General features: G+C 46.9%; 1 protein-coding gene across 1 annotated transcript in view; it reads right to left on the bottom strand.

The window, feature by feature from the left end:
- PKD2L1 (polycystin 2 like 1, transient receptor potential cation channel) overlaps positions 1 to 26,252 on the bottom strand; it is a 43,535-nt gene that overhangs the window by 11,404 nt on the left and 5,879 nt on the right. Inside the window, 3 exon segments of the mRNA XM_013004181.1 lie at positions 677 to 797; positions 800 to 929; positions 1,351 to 1,475. Of these exon segments, the coding sequence (XP_012859635.1) occupies positions 677 to 797; positions 800 to 929; positions 1,351 to 1,475 (376 nt within the window).

Genomic DNA, 26,252 nt, shown 5'->3' with positions numbered 1-26,252 from the left:
CCCAAGCCCCACTCTTGACCACCGCGTGGGAAACATCTGGACCATATTCCCCACCAGAGACCCTCCTAGCTCTTGTGATTGGGCAGTTTTGACTCTTAACCCCATGATTCTTTGTTTTAGTGACTAATCTTTCTTCCAGGGACTTCTGTGCAGGGATGATGAGTCCAGCCATGACTCCTTGGGCAATGTCAAGGCTTGATTCATTGTCCAAACTGCCAAAGGTGGACAGAAATTCAAGTGCATGCTTGGCCAGATGGCGCCTCCAGTAGGGAAGTGTAACCCTTTGCCTTCTGGGTGGGAACATGTCTGGAGGCTATGGCTCTAGAGACACCTGCCCTGGTGATAAGTGACAAACTCCAAAGTGTCACAAGATCACAGATTGAACTCAAGGAGATGCCTACCCACCCCATCCCCAAAACTCCTTGAATGCCCCAAGGTTTTTATAAGGTTCCCCAAACTTTGTGGTTGGTGCCAGCCTGGAAACACATGCAAAGTTCCTATTGAAGTGGAGAGTTCTGTGCCTCAGTGGTCTGAGGTGGGACCTTGGAATTTGTCTTCAGTTTCTACAGACAAGTCCAATCGTGAGCTGGGTTTGGGAATCTGTGCTCTCTGGGTCTCCCTCAGATCGGGGGCCTCAGTGGGCTAAGCCTTGTGACATTAGAGGAAGCTCACTTACGCTGTGCCATTTGGGGGCCCAAAGGGGAGCTGCTCTTCCTTATCTGGAGAGTAGGCATCGTAGCAACTCAAAATGTCTTCGCGGAAGTCCTCATGGACCAGACAGGAGTCATTGCGGACCTCAGCTGCTGAAGCCTCGGAACTCCCAGGAGCAGGTTCTCATAGTAGATGAAGGAGTGAGAGTCCCGGCCCAGGCTCTGGTTGTTGTACCATTTGGTCCAATACAAACTGTCTAGGAGTGGGCCCTGGGCAAACTGGATCACCGGTTCGGTTGGCTCTGCCCACACCTGACCCTTCCCCTACCCTTAGAAGAACCTTTGCTCTGCTTCCCTGACTCCCAACTTATCCCCAGTCTGCTTCTGGTGGACCCTTCAACTGACCCATGCCTGCTGATCAAGTCCAAACCGGAACTGGTCCTCCCTGTCTTGAAAAGCCTGACCTCTAGCCACCCATCCTAGAGGAAGCCCTGGCCTGACTCCCTGTCCCTCACCTACCTCCACCTGAACTCTGACTGGCTCACTGTGGTTTGTCTGACCCTTTGATGCCACCTGCTCCCTGACTGACCTGATTTCTGTCATAGCATCTGATCCATTGTCTATTGTCTGACCTCCCTGAGCCTCAGGCCTCAGGTCAATGAGAAGGAGAGGGGAGAGGTGGGGGAGAGTTCATACTCACGTCCCAGAAGTCGGCCGTGCTGCTGATCTGGAAGGAGACACCGGTGTCGGATGGAGTGTGTAAGAAGAGATCTGATATCACCTTGGTGTAGTAATAGGCACTGGAGCTTGTCATTCCGTAAGTCACTGGAAACCAACCCCCAAATCGGTGTTCTGCTCAATGTCTCCAAAAAGACAGGAAACTCACTGGCCTCAGGGCCAAAGACACCCTCCAGACAGGAGCCCATCAGATCTGCTCACTAGGATTGGCTAGGGAGGCTGATGGCAACATTCATGACCAGAAAATGAATCAGGGAGGGTTGTAGTTACAGAAGCTTCTTCCTCCCACCCCACCCCATCCAACTCACCTTCGAAAGACTCAGTTATTGTTTCCTGACATTGTCATTCAGAACATTCCTTTTCCTACACCATTCTTACTTCCCATAAACCCACTGCCATCTATTCAGATTCTGATAGCAACCTTATTGGACAGAGTAGAATGGCTGCACAGGATTTCAGCGGCGATTTATCTTGACAGGAGCAGACAGCTTCCTCTTTCTCCCATGGAGTAGCTGCTGGGTTTGAACCACCATCCTTGTGGGTAGCGGCGCAATGCTTAACCTACTGTGACACTGGGGCTCCTTCTTATTCCCCATAGCTAAGAGTTTTCTTCTCTATGTATTAGATCGTATTTCCACTTATGTATCTGGTACCTGTGTCCTCTGGAAAGTGCTTCCAAACTCTAGTGTACTCCAAGACGGTGGTTACATAACCTCATGTCTGCTTGAGGATACTATGAGTGAAGGGATGGAGTCTAGCCTGTCAATCAGGTCAATGGTGCCTCTGCGTGGGTGTGGCCTTCTCATGAGGATTCTGGGAACTTCATCTCTTCCTCCCTGGAGATGGGACGCACTCTCTCTGTGCTACACATTCCCACTGACAAGCCACATGGAGCCAACGCTGATGGCAGCCAGGGTCCTGGAGCTGGAAGAGCCACGTGGAGATCCATACCAGGGGTGGGATGCTTCCACCGCCGCTGGATCCACCAGTGGCCTGTGATCCTCCTGCGTTGGGCATCATTGCATGTGCTGTATGAGTCTAAAGAGGAATTTATGGACTAGTATCAGACATATGGGCTAATATTAGACTTATGGACTTGATCTGGACTGGCCTGGGATTTTTCTCAATATACAATTGCCCTTTGATATAAAGCCCTCTTACACACGTATGAGTGTCTCTGGATGTGTTTCTCTAGTCAACCCGGTGGAAAACAAAGACTCTGGCCAAATACTTGACTATGGAGCTGTGGACTCCAGACTCCTGAAGTCAGTGATTTTGCAGCCATGGGAGTAGAGGGATGCCTGGTGCCCATTCAGCCCTGGCATGGCCAGCCCATCTGATGAGTATAGTTGTCTCCTGAGAAAGGGGCCCAGAACATCCCCAGATCAAAAACATCTGGCCATTGCCTTTCAATCACACACACACACACACACACACACACACACACACACACACACACACTCCCATGTGCCTAGCTAGGGCTGCCAAGGAAACTCTACGTTTTCAGGTTAAAAGCAAGGTTTGAGGGGAATAGGCCATTGATTTTACAGAAACCCAAATTAAACAAAAATATCAAATTGTGGAACTATTGTTTCTCAGCATATCCTCCCTATACACTTCTATACATATATGTCTATGTAATATTTTCTTGTGGGTTTTGGTGAAGGTTTACACAGCGGGTTGGCTTCCCATTCAGCAGTTTCTACCTAAATTACTCAACTCTTCACACCGTATGGACGTTCTCAATATTTTCCACCTGGTTGTTGCTCAATTACCTTCTTCTACTTCTTCTTCTTTTTTGGTACCTTAGGTACAGATTTAAGGAGCAGATCATCAGTTTTATATTCAAAGCTTCATACGCATTCCATTGCATCTCATTAATTGTCATTCATTTAGTATAACAATACCAGTCCCACTTCCTCCCTGTGTTTCTGTCTCCATCGCTCCTTCTTTCCTAACTCTCCTGAACATTGTCCTTGGGTAAACGCTGCCCCCTTGGTCCCAAATGATTGAGTGTGCTAAAGTGTGCACACATCAATGGTATGTATGCTCCCATTAGAGACCCGTTTGTTGTCTGACTGAAAACTAAGCCACAGGGGTAAGTTCAGTTTCAGACCCAAGAGTTGACCAAGAACCAGTGTCTATCTGACCAGTCTTTTAAATGAATCTGGGTTTTGTTATACATCTGTCTCTCATCCTATTCAGGACCTTCTAATTCAGTCCCTTTCGGAGCAGTTGGCAGCAAAAGCCTGGCACCATCTAGTTCCTCTGGTTTCAGAGTAAAGGAGAATAATGTTTGTGGAGTCCACTAATCCATTGGACTGGCTATTTCCATGTGTCTTCGATTTTTATCACTCTTCTGTCTCAAGACAGTAGGGGCCAATAGTTGCATCTGAGATGGCTGATCACAAGCTTTTAAGACTTCAGTTGCTACTCTAGGTCCATACATTTCTAACGGTAATGTTTCTTGGATTTACAACTTTCCCTCAAGCCAGCATTCTGAATTTGGGCTTCCAGCCTCCTAAGCTGTGGGAAAATAATTTTCTGTTTGTTACAGTCACCACTTGTTATGTTTGTTATGGGAGCAGCAGATAACTGAGACAGGGTTTGGAACCAGAAGATGAGGTGCTGCTCTAACAGATGCAAAAAGATTTAGAAGCAGTTGGAATTGGGTGGTGGGTAGAGGCTGGAGGAGTGTGAAGGTGCTCAATAGTAAAGGCCAGTAGGTCACATCATGATAAATGGAGAAAGGGTTGAAGTTGTCAAGGATTTTGTCTTGCTTGGATCCACAATCAATGCTCACGGTAGCAGCAGTCAAGAGATTAAAAGACATTTTGCATTAGATAAATCTACTACCCAAGACCTCTTTAGAGGATGCCAAATTGGGGACATTACTTTGAGGACTAGGGTGCACCTGACCCAAGCCAGAATATTTTCAACGGCCTCCTATACACGTGAAAGTTGGATATTGAATAACGAAGGCCGAGGAAGAAATAATGCATTTGAATTGTGGTGCTGAAGAAGAATACTGAAAGGGCCATGGACAAACGGACAAACCAATCTGCCTTGGAAGAAGTACGGTCAGAGTGCTCCATAGAGGCAGGGCTGGTGAGACATCATCTTACATATATTGGACATGTTGTCAGAAGGACATCGTGTTTGGTAAAGTGGAGGGACAGCAAAAAAGAGGAAGGTCTTCAAGGAGATGAATTGGCTGCCAAAAATGGGCTCAAGCATAGGAACAATTTTGAGGATGGAACCGTGTTTTGTTCTGTTGGGCTTAAGATCATTACGGGTCAGAACCGACCCGATGCACCTAACAACAACAAGAGTAAAAGCCTAGATTGCCTGGGAAAAACTCTTGGAATTCTGGATGTCAAAGACAGTTCTGGTGAGGGCTCAGAAGGAAGGGAGGAGAGCGACAGGGCGCATCAATTAGCTTCGAGGATAACTATGTGGCACCAGCAACAGAGAGTTGGATGTGGGCCTTAAACCTGCTTCTGGTAGAATTGCACATGAAAGGGTACTCTCCCACCGTGCACAGAGTGGGAGAGAAATGTGGAACAAACCTCAAAGTCATAAAAAGGACCAGACTGACTGGTGAGAGAGAGACAGGTGGGACCCCCCCAAGACTGTGACCCTCAGTCACCCTTCCGGTTAGGAAGCAAAGCTGAAGCGTAATTACCCCTTTGAGATCAGAGATGCAGCATCGACCCAAGGACAGAATCCAGCAGTTACAGGAGAGAAAGCAAGTCAGGGGCTGGCACCTGGAGAGGATCTACAAGGGCTGAGTGGAAGCAATGTGTGAATGAGCGGTCGATTGTAAAATTGATGATCTATTCGGTACACCTTCACCTAACTCACAGTACAAAGTAAAACAAAAACACATGTGCTTCTGGTGAGGCTTTAAAAGAAAACGATGGGCGTGGAATTGGATAATGGAGAAAGGACGCTGCTTTGTATGTATTGGCAATGACCTTGTCTGAATTATGGCCAAATCTTTGACGGAAGATAGAACTTGTAAGTCAGTGGTTCTCAACCTTCCTAATGCCTTGACCCTATAATACAATCCCTCATGTTGTGGTGACTCCCAACCATAAAATTATTTTCATTGCTACTTCATAACTTCATATTAATTTTGTTACTGTTCTGAATCGGGCCACCCCTGAGAAAGAGTCGTTTGACAACCTCCCAAAGGGGTCACGACCCACGGGTTGAGAACCGCTCCTCTAAAGCAAAAGCTTGATTAACATCTGACCTGGTGGAACGAACTCCAAATGCACTGAGTCAACCTTTTCATCCATTCAGAAGTTGACAAGACGTCCAGAATGAGGCTTGTCATCAATTGACATTTCACCTTTTTTGAAACAAGAAAAACACTTGTACACTTGAGTTTCTCCCATAGTGCTGTCCTTGTAAGACATGTTCAACATCACACAGTTTCCGGGCATTTTTCCCGAGCAGGAAACAAATTTTCACAGCCCTATGCTTTTCTCATAAATCAGCCATCACAAAAAATGAGGTTCGAGCGAAACTGATTTTATGAAAAATATTCACTGTGACCAGAGAGAACCTTCCCAGGGGACGCCATTGGGTGCACTAACTCAGAGCGAGTTGCTCAATGCTCGCCTAACAGGAACAATGCATACTATAAAAGCTCCGCTAATTCCAGTGTTTTGGGAGTAACCCCTCCGACCTTGAGCCATCTCTTTTGAGATATATTTTAAAAAGGAGATTAGACAATAATGAGGAGAGAGAGGGTCCGTTAGATGTCAAGATCGCTAGGGAACGAGGCAGCAGAAACTAAAGAGGAAGGATCTTCCTCCAGAGCCAACACTAAGATAAAATCTTCCCTTGAGCCGTCTCTGAAGCTAAACATCTGTCCTCTTGAGCTGTGAGCCCCGGTGGCATGGTGGTGATGTGTCGGACTGAGATCCGAAAGGTCACAGTTTCTCTGAAGGAGAAAAACAGGGTATTCTGCGCCCATAGGATTACAGTCTCAGAAACTCACAGTGGTCCCTCTATCCTGTCCCTTAGGGTGGCTATGAATTGGCATCCAGTGGCAACTTGTGAGAGTGTGGGTCGAGGAGCACAGAGAAGGAAGACTGCAGAGGAAATGATGCTGTGCACGACAGGGTTGGCGAAGAATCTGGAAGGTGCACATCAGGCTTGGAAAAGAACCACCAGCATTCTCCTTCGAACCCGGGCTGGCAAGATTCTGTCTCCTGTCCTTGGGACCGACCCCTGGAGAAGGGATTGATAAAGCAGATTCCTATTTGATAGAAGGTGAGGGGCAAGAGGAGACCCCTCAATGAGATGGCATGACAGCGCGGCTGCAGCAATGGGCTGCATCAAGACGGCGTTTAAGCACGCAGCAGGACCGGCCCTGCTTCCTGCTGTCGCACACCGGGATCCCGTGCGCTGGAGCCGACTGATGGCACCGAAGGCAGACGGGGATTCTTCATGTTCCTGGCCCCTTTCTTGTTTCTCTAGGATGACACCCAGACATTTTCTGAGTGGGATTTGTCAGCCTCCTGTGAACAGCTCCCTTTAGGAATTTTCCTTTCAGACTTTGGGACATAGTGCTCCCCAACCCTCTCTGGGAAGGAAATGGCTTGGGGTGGTCATTCAGGAAAGAGGTCTGTGAGAGGTCTTGGATAAGCAATATGGTACTTCTTTAGGGGGTAGGGATCAGCAAAGAAGGAGGCATTATCACCGCTATTGCTTCTTTCAACACTATTAAGTTCAAGAAACGGCTTGACTTCTCTCCTACTCAAACCTGTGCCCTTAGAATATGGAGAGAGACTCCGACTCCACTTCTCCGGGCCTGGAAAGTGGGCTCTCAGTGGAAGTCAGGCATCTGTGGGCTAAGAGGATCCATCACTCAGGAACAAGGCACGGTCCAGGAACTCAACTTTGCTCCACACACACACACACCAAAAATAAACACAATCTTCCAGTGGATTCTGACTCATCGCGACCCTGTAGGGCAGGCAGAACCGTCCCGGTGGATTTTCAAGACTGCAACTCTTTACAGGAGCACAAAGCCTCATGTTTCTCCTGCGAAGCGGCCGGTAGATTCTAACTGCTGGCCTTGGGCTCAGCAGCGCAACAAGCCGCCTCGGCTCCTCTTTTCCCAAGGATGACTAAGGTGCTATACTTCTACATGACCACAAGGTGGTAGCCGTTACTATAGTACTGCCGTTTTTCCTTCGTCCTTTTCTTGGGAGCTCTTACGGATAGAACATTGCATAGTTCGATCACATCAAGCAGTCGTGTACTACTGCTACCACATCCGTTTCAAAACATTTTCTTTCTTCCTGAACTCCTTGATATCAGCTCTCCTAAAGTTTGTTTGTTTTTCAGTTCAAAGCCTCTGCCCCAGAATGAAAGGAGTCACTGTGGTGGTAACACATTGGGTTGCTAATGGTCAGAGCCTAAGTTCCAAACCACCAGCCTCTCCTCCAGAGAAAAATCAGGGCTTTCAACTCCGTAAAGAGTTACAATCTCGGCCACTCACAGGGGCAGTTCTATCCTGTCCCAGAGGTCCCTGTGCGTCCACATCAACAGGGAGAGAGAGGTGGCAGTGGCATGGCGGGTAGGGGTGGCCAGTGGGGCTGTGAACTGCCGGGCCCACAGTTTGGACCCCCCAGCTGCCCTAGGGGAGAGCGAGGAAACTTTCAATCAACTTGATGGTGGTATGTTTGGTTTGGGGTTAGGCCCAGAATTCAATATGACTCGTGAGACAGTTAAAGATTATTGTGCCAACCTGGCCAATAAACACATGGGGGGGGTTAATTGAAGGGCGGAGAGATAAATGGCTCCGTGAGTCTAGCCTTTCTAGTTCTCGGATGCTTTCTGATGGTCGGACCAGGGTGCAGCTGCCTTAGCCAGTTCCCTGCTTCAGCTGGCAAGGCTTACTTCCTGCAAGACATCCCTGAGGAGAAGCCACATGGACCTACCCCGATGCAGGCCTGGGTGCTGGAGCAGCCGTGTGGAGACCCCTGCCAGCGCTGAGATGCTTACACACTCACTGACTTGGCTTTCCTCCTGCAGCCGGCATCATAGTATGTGTTTTGTGAGATGGAAGAGGACTTTGTGGATTGGTGGCAGACATATGGGTTGATGTTGAACTTGTGGGCTTGGGCAGCACTGGGTTGGGGTGTTTTCTTGTTGTGCATTTACCCTTTATATAAAACTCTCTTAAACATATGGATTTGTTAATGTGCCCAGACTAACACAACTCAGTTGCCAACCACGTATGAAGGTGTAAACTCCCCGGTTACTGTTGGAGGCAGTCAGACTCAGTCTTTTGGGATAAAGAGCTCCATCCAGTCAAATGCCCACTGACCACCAGAAATCCAGTGTAAAATGGAAATATAACACACTTAAAAGAAAAGACCAAAAGGCTATCCTAAAAAGACACTAAATTAAAGTCTAGACCTGGTTAGCATCTACTCAATACCTTCTTGCCATCCAAAAAGCCTCTCTTCCTGGTTGATTCTTGCTCTGCTAAATTTGTATTTTGTCTCATGAAATTAAGTTATTTTCCCCAGTCCTCTATGAAACCCAAACTTACAATTTCTAATGTTCCAAATTTTATATTTCCTAGATCAACTAGTATCAAAAGAAGCCCTAATAGTGTGGCAGGTAATGCGTTGGACGGCTAACCACCAGGTCAGCAGTTTGAACCCACCGGCCACTCTTCGGGAGAGGGATCAGACTTTCTGTTTCCACAAAGACTCAAGCCTCAGAAACCCACAGGGCGGTTCTACTCTGTCCACGTGGTTGCCATGAGTCAGAAGTGATGTGATGGCAGTGAGATGCCACATTATCAGGCTACCAACCTGAATTAGTCTAAAGACACATTTTGTATTCACGCAAGAGACATTACTCAAACCCAACCATGTGGAAAGTGTTTTTTGCTCAATGTAATGGGAGATTTTTTAAAAAGCAAACTATGAAGTGGTGATTATCATCAAAAAGTTCCATTAAAAGGGAGTCTTCCAGAATAATCTTGGAGGAGTAGAATGACCATGAACTTGGAAGCCAGATACACTCAGGTTCAAATTTCAGCTCTGCCACTTAGTGTATAGATTCATGTCTGAGTCTCAGCTTTTTCAGATGTAAAAGAGAAACATAATACTTTTCTTGAAAGGCTGTGAAGATGAATGAGTATATATCTAAGGCACAAGGAACACATACAATCTTGAACAAGTGATACTGTTCATTTGCCTCAGACTATGAAAGGATAGAAACTGGGCATTACTCATTGAGAATACTGTCTGGTATTTCATAAGTTCCCAAGCATTTGTTGCGCTGAATAACGGGAAGCAACTGTAATCTATGGTAGGATGAGATCAATATGTCACTGTTAGACTAAGGGAAGGGTTATGGCGCTGTTTGGGCCTAACAGAGCCCTTCTGTCAAAACAATCCAGGCCAATCCCTACTTAGTCAATGTTGGACTGAAGCTGGAACATTCCTTGGTCCAAAGAAAATAACATAAATTTACATAAGCCTTGGGTAAGAGAAATTAATCTAGTCCTTGGATGGCCTAAGGGGCAAATACTGTCGGCCAGTCACCCTTATACAGTCTGAGGGCAGTAATGGCGTTGGCACATCTCAGCTCCCTAAGAAAATATCAGATGGACATCGGGCTTAGAGGCTTAGAGCCATAGGAATCAAAAAGCCAGCTCAAAAAGTCAGGGGAAGTCTTCGTTTTCCAGATGGGATGATCGTTCCAGCTCTCCTGGCGCTCTCGAAAGCAAATGCTCCTCGTCCCTGAGCCCACTGGTTCACACATCGGAGCTGGCACCAGGACAGTTTGTTCAAAAGGAGGTTGCGGTCGTGGGTGGGAGACAGGACCCACTATCTGCTTTGCTCACAAACACCCACGAGTAGCAGAGGTGGATGTCCTGGGACCTCACTTGGAGCGCCACGCTTCATCGTCCCACTAAATGTCACTTATCTTCGATGGAGAGGCCAAGAAAGGAGTGGGTTTCCAAGTGTCTATTTCAATGAGACCAAGAGTAGAGAAGGGGGCAGGGCGGGGGGGGGAATGCCTCTCCCAAGGTTGCTCTCAGACTCTCCCTGGGATGGGGAGAGCTTCACAGAGCTCTCAGAGCGCCCCTCCCCATTCCAGAGGAAGGGCAGTGAATCAGTTGCCCACGGGAACCACTGGCATCCGCAGCAGGAAGTCACACTCCTGGGTGCATTGTGGTGCCAGACGAATGGTCAGTCTTTCCTGTGATCTCCCTCCCCCACCATGCTAATTCTGGTGATGGAGGGTCATTGTTGGCGTTTCCAGTGACGAAGAAGCTCATCGCAACTGGGACACCGAGTCGGGAAATGTCGCCGTCTACTGGGGGACTTAGCCACTTACTTCCTGCCTCGGAATACATAGGAGGTGGCCCTGTGGTAAATGTTTACAACCCAAAGCAAACCCACTGTCATCGATTCCAACACAGGGCGCACCGTATGGGATGTCTGGACGCTTCATCTTTCTCCCTCAGAGCAGCTGGGGCATTTGGATTGCCAGCCCGGCGGTTACCAGCCCACTGCACCCTTCGGTGGCCAACCCGCAAGCTGCCAAAGCCCTGACAGTCTAGAAGCTTCTGACTCAGGGGGAATACACATGTTGTCAAGTTGTAGGTGCTGTTATCTGCCCAATTTTCTTTCTCGGAGAGCTCAAAGAACTTCCCCAAGGTAAGCAACTCCTGGATTCAACTGCAGAGGCCGGAATCCATCACTGACGGGTTCCCCATGACGCCATCGACAGACCGGCATCCCAGGGTGAGAAATCACAGGGGAGAACACGTCTGCTCCTTATAAGGCAGACCTTCCCAACCCTTTGCACTTGCCATTACAAATTGGGCCACTCTCGAACCTTTTACTTTTGAGAGGATCAGGGGCTGGTCCTAGCTGTAGCCAGCCTTCCTACTGCCTTCTTTTAAGTGCCGCTGAGGCGTGGGATTGTTGCACGCACTCCGACGTTGACACTGGACCAGAGAAGGAGCTCCACATGAGCCAGACGTTGACTTGCCACCCAGAGGAGTCCACTGAGGTGGCAGGGGCCTCCTTCCCGAGCCTGAACCATGACCGCAGGAGAGCGCGAGCGAGGGGGTTCAGAGATGCTTGGTCCACCCAACAAAGGGAGCCTCTGGGGTTTTCTGCCTCAGAGCAGCAACTCACCTCCACGAGCCGATGCCCCCTCATCTCGACCCCACAGGACAGGGCAGAACGCCCCTCGTGACTTCCCGAGACTGTAACGGTTTACAGAAGTAGAACGCCCCGTCTTTTTCCCAAGGAGCAGCTGGTGGCGTTGAACTTTTTTTTTTTTTTTTTTGGTACTTAGAAGCAAACTCTATTTAAATCGTTTCACATCCATGTCAGAAGGTGAATGGTGGGAGCACTTGTTAAACTTATTAAACTTGGAAGAAGCTTTGAAAGTGTTCATTCTGGTATAAAGCATGCAATCATGTAGAAATTCACGTCGAGAGTAGAACTCAGACATAGATAAGTCCCAAGGAAGGAAAGGGCTTCCTGGACAAAAATGCTGCTACGTGATTAATGGACTGGAACTCTGTCCCTGCTGGATGTGAATGAATGTAAAAGGAGGAGTTAGTCTGAAGATGAACCTGATGGTGCACTTGGTAGAACTAAGTACTAGAAAGACTTCAGACTTTGAAAATGTCATTAATCTGCCCGGTCGATCAACCCTGAATCCTACCCTATTACTGAGACAATCCATCCATCACTGTGTCAGTCTGGGTACATTAGAGAAACAAATCTGCAGAAACTCATGTATAAGAGAGAGTTTTATATAAAGGTTAAGTGCCCATCAAGAAAACATCCCAACCTAGTGCTGCCCAAGCCCACAAGTCCAACATTAACCCATATGTCCACCACCAATCCACAAAGTCCTCCTCGTCTCACAAAACACATACTATGATGCCGACCGCAGGAGGAAAGCCAAGTCAGTGAATGTGTAAGCATCTCAGTGCTGGCAGGGGTCTCCACATGGCTGCTCCAACACCCAGAACTGTATCGGGGTAAGTCCATGCGGCTTCTCCTTGGGATGTCTTGCAGGAAGTCAGCCTTGCCAGCTGAAGCAGGGAACTGGCTAAGGCAGCTGCACCCTGGTCTGACCATCACAAAGCAAGAGACCTGAGAACTAGAAAGGCGAGACTCACGGAGCCATGTATCTCTCCGCCCTTCAATTAACCCCACATGTGTTTATCAGCCAGGTTGGCACAATAAACTTTAACTAACTCAATCATTTTTTAAGCTACCTTTCTTTGGGTTTTATTCCAATGCAGCATAGTTCTTATTTATAAGGGAACCATGACAGTTCCCAAAAGATTCCATTTTTAAGGAGAAAAAATAGAGCTGGAAAAGCCAACTAATGATGATATTCACCAGCCATCAAGCCCCCAAAGCTTCCCAAGCTTTATTTCCCAGGAAAGTCAGATTTCTCTAGCACATATGCACACTTACAGTATACCTTTATGTACATGTATGAATCCTTAGCCTCTCATTGCCCTTATAGAATTAGATTTAACACAGATATAAGGTACAATTAAAAAATGGGCAGAGGACATGAAGACACTTCAGGCAACCAACACCTGAAGACATGCTCACAATCCTTGGTGATCAGAAAAACACAGATCAAAATGACAATGAGATAACCATTGTGAATCACTATCTAATGGGGACTCTTGGTCTCTTCTGATCTGGAACAAAGAAGCGTGAAGAAAATCAAAGACACATGGAAACAATTAGTCCAATGGACTCATTGCATCATGGACCCCTCAGTCTCCACGAGCCGGGACTAGAACTAGGTGGGACTTGGATACAACGGCTGACTGCTCCGGAAGGATCGCATAAGGAGGTCCTGGATCTAGAGTGGGAGAAAAACGTGGACCAAAACTCAAAATCAGTTTTGAAGAAACCAGGTTTACTGGTAGGATTGGGACGGGGGAAATCCCTGAAGCTATGACCCTTCGTCACCCTTCAAGCCTGAAACTGAACTCGCCCCCGTGGCTCAATTTTCAGTCACATAGTAGACAAGTCTTTAAGGTCAGCAATAACATCGAGGCCCACATAATCCTTAGTATAATCAACCATGTGAGATTCAAAGGGGGACATTTGTCGAAGGGCAAAGTTCAGAGGCAGGAGGAGTCAGGAAATGGAAAATACAGAGAGGAGATGGATGTATGAGGTTACATTGTAGGGATTGCAATCAGTGGCATGAAACAAAATGTGTACAAATTATTGAAAGGGAAATTGATTTGCTCTATAAACCTTCCCATGAATTTTTAAGGGAGGCAAATTTAAAAAGCACTTGAATGAAAAGTAGCTCTAATTTTTTATCTATTGTGATATTTCATGTCCCTTACATAAAAATCACCAACAGCAATTCTTCCCAAAGTTAAAAAACACAAATGAAGCTTACTGCCATTGACTCAATTATGACTCGTAGCGACCCTGTAAAATAGAATTGCCCCTGTGAATCTCCGAGGCGTCACATCTCACAGGAGCAGAAAACCTCATCTTTCTTCTACGGGGCCACTGGTAGGTTTGAACTGCTGACCTTGTGGCTAGCAGCCCAATGGATAACCCAGCATCTCCTAATTTACTGGTGTGTTTTTTTTAATACTAAAAAAACCCCACTATGCAAACGACTTCCTTTTTTGCTTTGGCTTCTAGGGGTCTTTTGTTCTCCTTTACAATAGTTATACTTCGTTTTCTAGTTCCAGTTTTCTAGTGCAAGTCCTCTTCTTGTCCATTTTGTCTCATTCCTTTTCCTAAATCTTTTTATTTATTCTCACCCTAATGGGTTATAGTTCACATCGTATCTGAGCCCTGGGGGTGCTTTGGGTGCACGCTGCACTGCAAGCTGTCCAATTGCGCCGACTCAGGATTGGCAGTTCAAACCCACTAGCCACCCCACCAGAGAAAGAAGAGCCCACCTGCGACTGCCAACATTGGCACAGCCTTGAAAGCCAAGCTAGGGTGGCATCGACTCGATGGCTGTGGGTTTGGCTTCTTTTTTTGTGGGGAGGAAGGTTCAAGATGTATTTATTTAGCTATTTTTTAATCATTTTATTGGGGGCTTATACAACTCGTATCACAATCCATACATTCATTATATGTCAAGCACATTTGTACATTTGTTGCCTCCATCATTCTCAAAACATTTGCGTTCGACTTCAGCCCTCGGTTGGGTTGGGTTTCTATCTGTGGTTTTTAATGTAAGCTGGCTCGGATTCTTTTGAGAAGTAGGTGGGGCTTAAATATATTGTTATTAAAGAAATGTGGCTAACAATGATTTTAATCATCATCCAGAGCCTGGGTAATAAGTAACCTGCTTTTATCCATTCTTGTGTTACAGAGAGACTGGATATTCTTGTCCTCTCTTCTAATTACTACTTATTGGAGTGGTATGTTAGTCTGGGTAGACAAGAGAAACAAATCCATAGACACACTCATATGTGTATGAGAAAGAGCTTTATATAAAGAATAATTACACATTAAGAAAACATCCCAGCCCAGATCAAGTCCATAAATCTGATATTAGCCCACATGTCTGATACCAATCTATAAATTCCTCTTCAGACTCATGCAACACATGCAATGATGCTGAATGCAGGAAGATCACAGACCAGTGGGTGGCAAGTCTTGTGGGTTCAGTGGTGTTGTAAGCATCTCAGTGCTGGCAGGGGTCTCCACATCACTTCTCCAGATCCCAGGGCATGGGGTCTATCAGCATAGTGCCATGTGTCTTGGCAGTAGAGCATCTCTCAGGGAGTGAGCAGAGGGAGTGTGTCTCCCGCCTCCAAGGAGGAAAAACAGGATTTCCCAGAATCCTCAGGAGAAGGCCATGCCCACACAGATGCCTCACTGGCTATGACCCGATTGACAGACTAGATTCCACCCCTTCACTCTTAATCCTTTCAAGTCCCGAATTGACACCAGATTGTGTAACTACCACAAGTGGTGAGACCTTGGGCTGTGATCTGCAAGGTTAGCAGTTCGAACCCACCAGCAACTCTGAGGGAGAAAGACGGTGCTTTCTACTCTATAAACATTTATCGTCTCAGAAACTGAAAGGGGCGCTGGATTGTTGACCTTGGCTTTAGTAGGCCAATCTCAGATTCATTTACTTCTGCGTCAACCAGTCTCTGGCTCCCCTGCTTCCTCATCCTGTAGATCGCTCTTTATTAGCTTCCATGGTCACACAATCAGATAAGCCTTCCGTTTACAGCTGACCTACAGACTTGAACCAGTCTGTACTGACCTACCTCGACAACTGTATAAGCCATTCCTTGATGTCATTCAATCAACCAACCTATCTATAGACACAAATGCCTTATAGATAGGACCCTTGGGGGTGTAGTGGTAACATGTTGGGCTGTGGTTCTCATGGCCGGCAGTTCGAAACCACTTGCAAGTCTGAAGAAGAAAGACTTTGTACTTTCGACTGGACTTTGAAAGACTGGACTTTGTACTCCCATAAACAGCTACAGTCTCAGAAACCCAAAATTGTGATATGGGTGTGTCTCCTATATATGTCATATATATCACATATATGTCTATACACACAAGTGTCACTTGTTTGGCTTTTCTAGGGAACTCAACCTAACACAGTGTATGGAGGATACACTTGCACTAAGTTTTCTAGTGTATATATACTTGTATGTGTGATTTTGCTTCTCTAGAGGACCTAGTCTAAACACTAGGTAACTGGAAGAGATCCATATTTGCACGATTCCAGAGAAGGCAGAAATTATCAACCAATATCATGAAAACCGCATGCAAGTAACTTTTTGCTGAAGATAATTTTAAAGTGGCTACTGTCGTACATTAACAGAGAGCTGCCAGAAACTCAAGTTGGATTCAGAAGAAGGCCTGGAATAAGAGATACAATGGCTGATATCAGATAGATCTTGACTGAAAGCAAAGATACCACAAAGATAGTTGCTTGGGCTTCATTGACTATGCCAAGGCATTTGCCTTTTTAAAAGGACCGTGCATTAATTGGGCAATGGCAGTTCATTGGTAGAACTTGGGCCTTCCATTTGGGAGACCCATATTTGATGACCAACTGATACAGCCACCTCCAGCTGTCAGTGGAGGCTTGTATGTTCCTCTGATGAAGAAGGATGTTCGGTGGAGCTTCCAGACTAAGATAGACTAGGAAGAAAGGCCTGGTGAACTACTTCTGAAAAATCAACCAATGAAAATCCTGTCGATCCAAATGGTCTACTCCTAGTGTACGTGGGATTGGTCTACTCAATGGCCACACAGTAACAATGTGAGATTAGTTTAGGATTTAATAAAGATACTCTTCAATTGGGGGGAAATACATTTTGTTTGTAGTGACTGTGCTGTATTATTATTTATTCTCATGTTTGCCCTTTGAGACTGGCTCCAGAAAAGCCCTTGCGTATTTGTGGGAAACAGAAGGATTTCTCCCAAGTTGTTTCCCCAAATATATGCCAGACTTAGCTGCTTGAGAATGACTATACCCCTAGACCTTCCCATTCCTATAGGCATACCCCTAGGTCATCCCCTTCTTGTCACGCTTATGCCTGTCATAGATCCCATTCCTACAATGTGTACATCTATTGTACTGCCCCTTCCTGTGATGTGTGATTCTGTAATCATGTCCCCCTAAAGTGATATAATGCTAGGTTAGCAATAAAGAGGAGAGGCTCCCCGGTTCTCGTACCCCGAGGCTGCTCCTGCTCTCGTGGCCGGATTCCCCCCACAAGGACCATCAAGCGGGGCTGGGGTGAGCAATGCTACCATGAATTGTGTCTGACTCCATTTATTCCAATCTCTCCTCTTAATTCTCATGCTCTCTCTGACTTTTCCAAAATCTTTACTTATTATCGCTGCACGATTGCGCCTACTGGACCAGTGATGATTTGTGGGGGAACCCTCCCCTTTATCCCCACACATGTTCACAGCCTGGGACCTTGCTAGGTTAGTGCTGCTTCTTTAACCTTCATTTCCTCCAGACTGAAAGCCAAACATGTTCAAACAAGCAGGCTAGTAAACACGTAGTCCTCTTTGCTTACAACTCTGGACCACCTCCAATTACATAATTGCCTGCCCCACATGTAATCCTGGCTCTAGGCTGAGCACTTGGACCCAACATAGAATCCTGGTCCCAGACCCCACCTTTACTGTAGCTCTCACCATCCTGTGTGCCTACCACTGCTGCTTTATGTACCTGCCGCCACCACCCCTTGAAGGCAGAGTCTGTCTCGTGTAGTTAAAAACCTTATCACCAGCCTAGCACATAGTATGACTTTATGAATGTTTGTGTCAATGAATGTGGGACTATCCAAATCCTGATCTTTAGTTTGAACCTTTTATGAATAATCTAATTGCCTGTTGGCCTGATACTGTGAAATAGTCTAAGGTGACCAGCTCAGACTCGTTCTCTAAGCCAGCAGTTCTCAACTAGCTTAGTCTCAGTGCCCTTTGTACTCTTAAAACCTACTGAGGACTCCAACGATTGTTGATTTTTGTTAAGGCTACTCATATATTTAACTAAAAATTAAAACCGAAGGGAAATTCACATCCTTATTAATTCACTTGAAAATAATGGTGCTACTCCCCATCTGGAACAAAAACAAGTGAAGAAAAATCAAAGATAAATGGGAATAATTAGTCCAAAGGACTAATGGGCCACATGAACTTGAGCCTCCACAACCCTGAGAGCAGAAGAGCTAGATGGTGCCCAGTCCAATTGCTCTGAAAAGATCACATTAGAAGGTTGTAGGCACACACACACACACACATACATGCTTATGCAGAGAACCTAGCCTAACACAGTAACCAACTATTTTTGCCATCATTTGAGCCTTACTGCTTTCTTCATGCATTTCTAGAATCTAGTAATGCTCAGTCAAGAAAGTCATTATTTTCCTAATCCCTAACTAAGTTCACTTCAAACTCTTCTGCTAATCAAGACTCTGCTAATCTATGAATTATTGTTAGCTGCCCCCAAGTCATACCTGGAATCATGCTATCTGAACTCCATGCGCATGAGCAAACCATTGATCCATGGCTGGTTTTCAGACGTAGATCACCAGGCCTTTCTTCTTCATTGATCTTAGTCTAGAACCTCCACTGAAACCTGTTCCGGATCCGAGTTGCTTTCACTGAAAGATAAGTGGTATCTGAATCGAGGGATGCTGCTGCCTGCCTGTTGATTAAGCTCATAATACAGCCAATGAGACAGTGCGTAGCAGCCTACGGGGGTTTCTAGCCTTTCATCTTTGCGAAAACATAATGCCAGGCCTTTCTCCCACGGCGATGTGGATGGATTCCTGCTAACCACCTTTCAGCTGGCACCCTGAATCTTTGAACCCCCAGACTCTGAATCGATAGATCAAAACAAACACACAAACAGACGCGTCACTGTTAAGTCATTTCTGACTTACAGTGACCCAACAGCACCAGAGTAGAACCCTAGCTTTTCAAGATTGTATATTTTTTATGAGAGTAACTGCCACGTCTTTCTCCTGCAGAGTTGCTGGTGGGCTGAACCACTGACCTTTTGGTTAGCAGCCTCGCCCTTTGACCCCTGGGCAACCAGAGTTCCTTGGGTCCATGGCTAGAACTTTAAAATTTACTCAAAGAAAGCAGTAAACAGAGACAAGCATTTTTTTTCCAGAACCAGCAATTGATCAAGGACATCTTATTGACATTAAATTGTATATAAACATGCATCACCAAAGACTGAGGGTCTCGGCCCTCCTCCCTAAGTCCACGGTGACCACATCTGTCCCACACAGAGTCAGTCCCACGTGCACCTTTGAGATAACAATACCGTCCTCCCAAAACAAACAGCCATTCTTTCTGCACAAAGACTGCCAGTGTCCCCTCTAGCAACAAGAGGCTACAGCATCCTGCCAAGAGGACAAAGGGCTGAAACCCTATCATAAAGACCCTGATGGTGGCGTGTCTGTGTGGGGGAGCAGGAAGACCGTCCTCCCACATTTTCTCTGCGGAAGATTAGCTGGGGCAAGTTCTGCATGATTAATCCTTCCTCGCCGATGCTTAATGACAATAATAACAGTGTCCTAATCTGTGGAAGGAAAGTGATAAAAAAAATGTATCTATCCCTTGTCAGGATTAAATTAAACAATAGGTGAAAGGCTCTTTGTAAGTTTCAACAGGATCCACAATTGATAGTAGTTGCAACTATTGGAAGATGCATGTTTTGCCCCCATTGCTTGCGTACAAATAGATACCGTAGATCTATTTTCACCAGAGGAGACCCCAAAGAGCCCTAACGTCAAAGCTCATTCAGCTCCTAGAAGGGACGGAACATGTTGTTGTTGCCCTTAGCTGCTATGGACTTGGCCCGGACTTATGGTGACCCTGACTCATGATGATTCCATGAGCAATGGGATTGGACCTTGTGGGTCACAGGATTTTCATTGGCTGGTTTTCAGAAGCGGCTCACCAAACCTTTCTTCCTAGTCTTACTGAGTCCGGAAACTGCTGAAACCACTCAGCACCCTAGCAATGTGCAAGCTTCCACCGACCAACAGTGGCTGTGGATGAGCTACTCTGGCTGAGAATCGAACTACTTGCTGCATAAAAGCCAAGAATTCTGCCAGTGAACTGCCACCTGTGCCCCTGGCAAAAAGGAGAAGACATCAGTGTGGCTGACCACTATGGTTTATTGGGGCTCATCCTGGCCAAGTTGCTGTGCGTGTGAGGCCTGTGTAGACCAGTCTCTCTGCCCTTCGGCAGAGCGATGCCCCAAAGAGCTCCAAGCTCCGCCCACCATTCCCTCCTCTCTCCCCCTCTCAAAGAAATCCTTCTTTTACCATTTACATAAAAATAAGCCCAAGTAGTAATTTGGGAGAATGGTCTGCTCTATCTATTTAATACTAAAAATAACCAATGAGAATATATTGTGGTGATGAGATTGTGACAAAACTGATATGCTCTTACAACATTTGTGATATTAAAAATTCACATAATCCTTTCCAGAGGAAAAATGACAACGCATAACAAGTACTAAAGAGATAGTACTAGTTTGTCTAGCAATCTCTCTCCCTGGAGAGAGAGGGCCAAGGGAACAAGTCAACAAGCGGAAGTGAAAAGGGGGCAGCCATAGATATATTGATCTATAACAGGCCAACACTGAATAACAAGAGAAGTGTTTCTGTGGTGTGACTAGAGTCATTAAGATGAACATATAAAAACTACTTCGAATTATGAGAAAATGTGCAATCATAAGCTAAAGTGATTAATATGATGCAACAGGGTAAAAAATCTGTCTGTGTGTGGATAAAGCCTGGGATTCAGAAGACATGGGAATTTCTTTGGTTCTGTGGTGGTGAACTTCAGGTGAATTATTATTTCAAAAGATCCTTTCATGTTTTTAAAGCCTCTTTTACATAAGATAATTAAAAGAAAGAAAAAATAATCAACTGGAAGAATTCTTCCAAGATCTTCCTTTTAGTAAGCGCGCGCGCGCACGCACACACACAAGCACAAACCAAGCTCACTGCCATTGAGTCCAGTCCGACTCACAGTGAACCAATGGACAGAGCAGACCTGCCCCTGGGAGTTCTCGAGGCTATAAATCTTTCTGGATGCAGAAAGCCTGTCTTTCTCTGGAAGTGCCTAGGGTATTTGGCTAGCAACCCAACTTGCGGCGTGGCCTTGGACAATTTGTTTAACAGAGGTAGCATAAGGGGTTATGCTTTGGGCTGCTAAACACGGGTCAGTAGTTCAAATCTACCAGCTTCTCTGTGGGAGAAATGAGGCTTTCTACCCCTCATAAATAGTCAGTGTTTCAGAAACCCCCAGGCGAATTTCTCCTCTGTCCCCTAGGGGCCCTGTGAGTCCGAAAGAGCTTGATAGCAGTGGTTTTTTAACCTTTTCTGATGGCGTAATGGGTCACACATTGGGCTGCCAACCAAAAGGCCTGCAGTTCAAAACACTAACCATGCTGAGCGAGAAAGCTAAGGCCATCTATTTCCTTCAAGAGTTACTGTTTGGGGGCCCCATAGGGGTGCTTCTACTCTGTTCTGCAAGGACACGATGAATGGCAGTGCGTGGTTCAACCTTTCCTGGTCGGTAACATGGAGATGAGGGCGGTATCCATTTCGCAGAGTTGGGAATGTTCAGTGAAATCATTTACATAGCGTGATCCTGGACTTGCTGGAAACGCTACTCAATCAGGTTTGTGCTGCTGCTGCTCGTGATCATGATGGTGATGGTGGCGATAAATCGAGGCTTTCTGGAGTCAATGCCTTCACTTCAAAGTCCAAGGTCACACTCTCCCAATGATGTTTGACTGTGTGGCATCCTGTTTGTAGCCCCTGGGACAGGGGCTTTCTTTATGGCAGCAGAAGGCCAGGTCTCTCTCTCGTGGAGTTGCTGGGTGGGTTTGATCCATCAGCCTTAGGCTCAGCAGCTGGATGCCTAACTCTTGGGCCACCAGAGCTCCTGATATGGCTGAAGGTGGAGCCAACTACAAACCTTGGAAGGTAGTTTTGTCGGCCCCTTCAAGCACCCAATGGGTGCTTTGATGTTCCAGTAGAGAAGGCAAAGATCATCGCTACTGGTGAAGGTGTTCAATTCTTGCGAGGAGTAAGATAGAATTGCTATCTGGATTTTACTACCCTGGCCATGCCTCAAGTCGCGAAGACAGTCACTGGAAGAGCTCAGATTTTAATCCTGTTTGTCTGCCTCTGGTGACCTCAACTTGCCACTATGCCACAGGGTTGGCCCCAATAGGGACCATGTGCACTCAGTTGCAGGCATGAACCCGAGAGAGAGGTGAGGTGCCATGGGACCTATGCAATCAGGTCTTCCTCCGGCTATTTGAGGACAGCATCGAGACAGCACCCTGCCTGGGGCCAAACTCCAGGGCCAGGATTGCACGCCCAGCCTGAGGCAGGAGAGAGCTGAGTCGGGATACTGACTAGCAAACTTAGGCAGGTCTACTTCAGTGTTTCTCCACCTTGTTTGTTGCCGGGATGCCTCCACCCCTCCTCCCTTCTCCCAGCCTCTTTGGACAGCTTCCTAATCTGCTCCTCCAATTACAATTTAACGTCACAGACATACTGTGCATTTGCTTACGCACTGTGGCCCTTTGAAGCGTCACAAGCCATGGTAAGAACTAAGAGTTTATATTGCCCTCCCAGAGACAATTTTCCCTCCCTGAGGACCTAAATCACCTTCAAGGAGAATGCATAGTGTCATTGCGAATGGCCAGAGCCCTGAGAGACTGACAGGAAGCCAGCGGCACACATAGGTGAGGTCAGGACCTTGGAGAACATCAAGGAGACGCCCAGCCCACCCCTGACCCAGAACTCCACATTGCCTGAGCACTTGGCAGAAAGAGGTAGGAAGGGGACAGGGGTTAGGGAACTAGGCTTAGTTTAATTTTACTAAAATGGAAGGGACTACCAGGATCTGATCCGTAAAGACCGGCAGTCTTAGAAACCCCTGGGGGCCGTTCCATCCTGTCCTAAATTGTCACCACGAGTCAGAATTGACTTGAGGACAGTGAGATAAAAATGTGAAGGCCTCTACATGCCGGTTCATGAGTCAGTTCTTGTGGGGGTGGGCATTTTGTGGGTGAGGATGTCCATTCTCAAGGTCAGAAAGCAGCTAATGGCTTTCTCCATTAGCTGAGTTCTCTGGTGCCGCCGTGACAGAAGTTGGCTGGAGACTGAGAGTCTGACGAGAAGAGAGGCATTTGAAGGATGGTGCTGGCGAAGAAAACCGAAAGTACCACGGACTGCCGAAAGAACCGACCGTCTGTCTTAGAAGTATAGTCAGAAAGCTCCTGAGAGGCAACGATGGTGAGACATGGGCTCACCTACTTTGGGCATGTTGTCAGGTGAGACCAGTCCCTGGGGAAGGACAGTGTGGTCATTACATAATCTGTTGTCCATTTGAGAGGATTATGAGTGAAGGGGTGGAATCTGGCCTGTCGATCATTGTATAGCCAATGAGGCCTCTGTGTGGGCATGGCCTTCCCCTGAGGAGTCTGGGAATTCCTGTATTTCCTCCTTGGAGGCAGGAGCCACTCTCTCTCTTGGCTCATTCCCTGAGAGACACTCTACTGACAAGACACATGGCACTACGCTGATAGACCCCGTGTCCTGGGAACTGGAGGAGCCGCATGGAGACCCCTGCCAGCACTGAGATGCGTACAATGCCACTGGATCCACAAGACTTGCCACCCACTGGCCTGTGATCTTCCTGCATTGGGCGTCATTGCATGTGCTTCATGAGTCACAAGAGGACTTTCTAGATTGGTATTGGACATATGAGCTAATATCAGGCTTATGGACTTGATCTGGACTGGTCTGGGATGTTTTTTCAATATTCAACTGCCCTGGTATATAAAGTTCTTTCTTATACACATATGAGTGTCCACGAGTTTGTTTCTCTAGTCCACCCAGATTAACACAGACAGCATGCTTGGAAAAAGCCCTTTGACAAGATGGACGGACATAGTGGCTGCAAAGATACGCTTAAGCCTAAGAACAACTGTGAGGCTGGCACAGGCCTGGGCAGGGTTCCATTCTGTGGTACATGGGTGGCAATGAGTCTTAATTGCCTTGACAACAGCTAACAACAACAATAGGAATCCAAATTCGGGGGCCAGTTCTAGGCTTTCTCTCTGTGCTGGCTCTGAAGGGAGATTTTTATGTCCTTTGAATTTCTGATAACAACCCCATAGGGCAGAGTAGAACTGCCCCTGTGGGGTTTTATAGGAGTAGAAAGCCTCGCCTTTCTCTAGTGAAGCAACTGGTGGATTTGAACTGCTGACCATGCAATTTACAGCCCAATGTGTAACCTCCTATCCCACCAGGGAATGGACTCCAGGGGGCTGAGTATGTTAGGTTTGGGCTTCTGCTCCTGGGCAAGCTTCATGTAGTTTGGCATCTCTTTTCCCCATCTCTGCCTCTGCTCACTTGTTTAATCTCATTTAGAAGATGGGAACCCTGGTGGCATAGTCATTACATGTTGGTTGATAACCGCAAGGTCAGCAGTTTGAAACCACTAGTCCAGGGGTCCTCAAACTACGGCCTGCGGACCACATGCGGCCCACCGAGGACATTTATCCGGCCCACTGGGTGTTTTTGCTGCCGCTGTCTGTCCTGCTTAGCAGCTGACTCATCCAGTGTGCATAGGAATTTGTTCACAGTTTTTTTTTAAACTATAGTCCAGCCCTCCAACGGTCTGAGGGACAGTGAACTGGCCCCTGTTTAAAAAGTTTGAGGACCCCTGCACTAGTCTCTTCTCCAGAGAAGGACTGGGCTTTCTACTCCTGTAAAGAGTTCTCATCTGGGAAATTCACAGGGGGCAGTTCTGCCCTGTCCTAGAGGGTCACTCTGAGTCCCAATGGACTGGATAGTGATGAGGTTTTTCTTGTTTTGTTTAGGATCTTAAGAGAGATTGACACAATCCACAGGATCTAGCCGGGCCTCATTAACATAACAGAGATGACACATTCCCCAATGGGATTATAGTCACTGAGCATAGAGGTTAGGATTGAAGACACAGATTTAAAAGGGGGGTGGAGGGGTGAGCCTTGTGGAGAAGGGAGATCATGCAGTCCGTAACAATGGCATATCATCAGGCTGTATAATGAGTTCAAGGCCTTACTAAGAGGCCCAGTGCATTTGGAGCTGGAGATGTTCAGAGGTTTGAAGGCATCTGGTTAATTACTCCCCTCCTCACCCTGACCCCCACCCCATCACTGGTTGGGACAGTGGCACTGCAGAATTGATTTGTGATATCTGTTGTGAGTTGAAAATCTAATCGATATGACTTACCACCTGCCAAAGACCGATCTGTCTAAGCACGTGGCTGTTGTTTGTGTGTTGTCAAATCAACTCTAACTCAGAATGACCCTCCAGGGCAGAGTAGCCCTGACCCGGTAGGGCTTCCTAGGCTGCAATCTATAAAAGCAAATCACCAGGTCTTTTCTTCCGTGGCGCTGCTAGTGGATCCAGCTGCTGACCTTTCGGTTAACAGCTGCACTGTGCATGCTTTGCACTAAGCATACGATTGGGCAATTGCATTTCATCGTCACCACCATCTTCTCTGGTGAGTATTTTCATTATGCAAGGATGAGTGAGGTGAGTAAGTTTACTCAGGACCCCCACGGCTGGTCACTGGCAGTGCCAGCCCTGGACCTCAGACAAGTCCCAGTGCTTCCCTGAGCCCCGGCGGGGTTGTTGCTTGCTCCAAAGCCAATCTCACTGCCATCGAGTCGATTCCAACCGATAGGCAGGGCTGAAGCACCGGCCCCTGAACCTGCCTAGCGCAGGACTAGCCTCTTTCCTATTCAGCCTTTCCACAGGCATCTTTTTGACTCAAGGGCTGTACATGGACTCTCTCCTATGAATTACTAGAGCTCAGCATTTAGCTTGTCAGGCCTATGATTTACCCTTCCTAGGCACCCCTCCCCACCAGCCCTCAGAAGAATGCCCCATCGTTATCGATGCTTCAAAGGCCCTTCCTTATCTGCCCCGGTTCATATCGCCCACCACCTCCTTCTTTCCTTTGTACCTCACACTCGACTCCAGGCCCCTCCTGGTGCACTTACACACACACACACACACACACACACACACACACACACACACACAGCTTCACTGTGGCCTCGGTCATGCCTGGACCTTGAAGATGCTGTCCTTCCCAGCTGGAAACATCCTTCCTTTCCACCGACCTTTGAAAGGGAATACAGGGTCCTCATCTCGCAGGTTTTATTCAGAGCTCAGTAATTCTGCAGGTCTTGACACCCCCCAAAACAAGCCCACTGCCCTCAACTCATGGTGACCCTGGGCAAGGT

This window comes from Echinops telfairi, unplaced genomic scaffold (genome assembly GCF_000313985.2).
Source record: "Echinops telfairi isolate 266 unplaced genomic scaffold, ASM31398v2 ScPeMD7_70;HRSCAF=299, whole genome shotgun sequence".
NCBI classification, from domain to species: domain Eukaryota; kingdom Metazoa; phylum Chordata; class Mammalia; order Afrosoricida; family Tenrecidae; genus Echinops; species Echinops telfairi.
The sequence above is the reverse complement of the archived record's forward strand: the minus strand, read 5'-3'. Positions and strand labels throughout refer to the sequence as shown.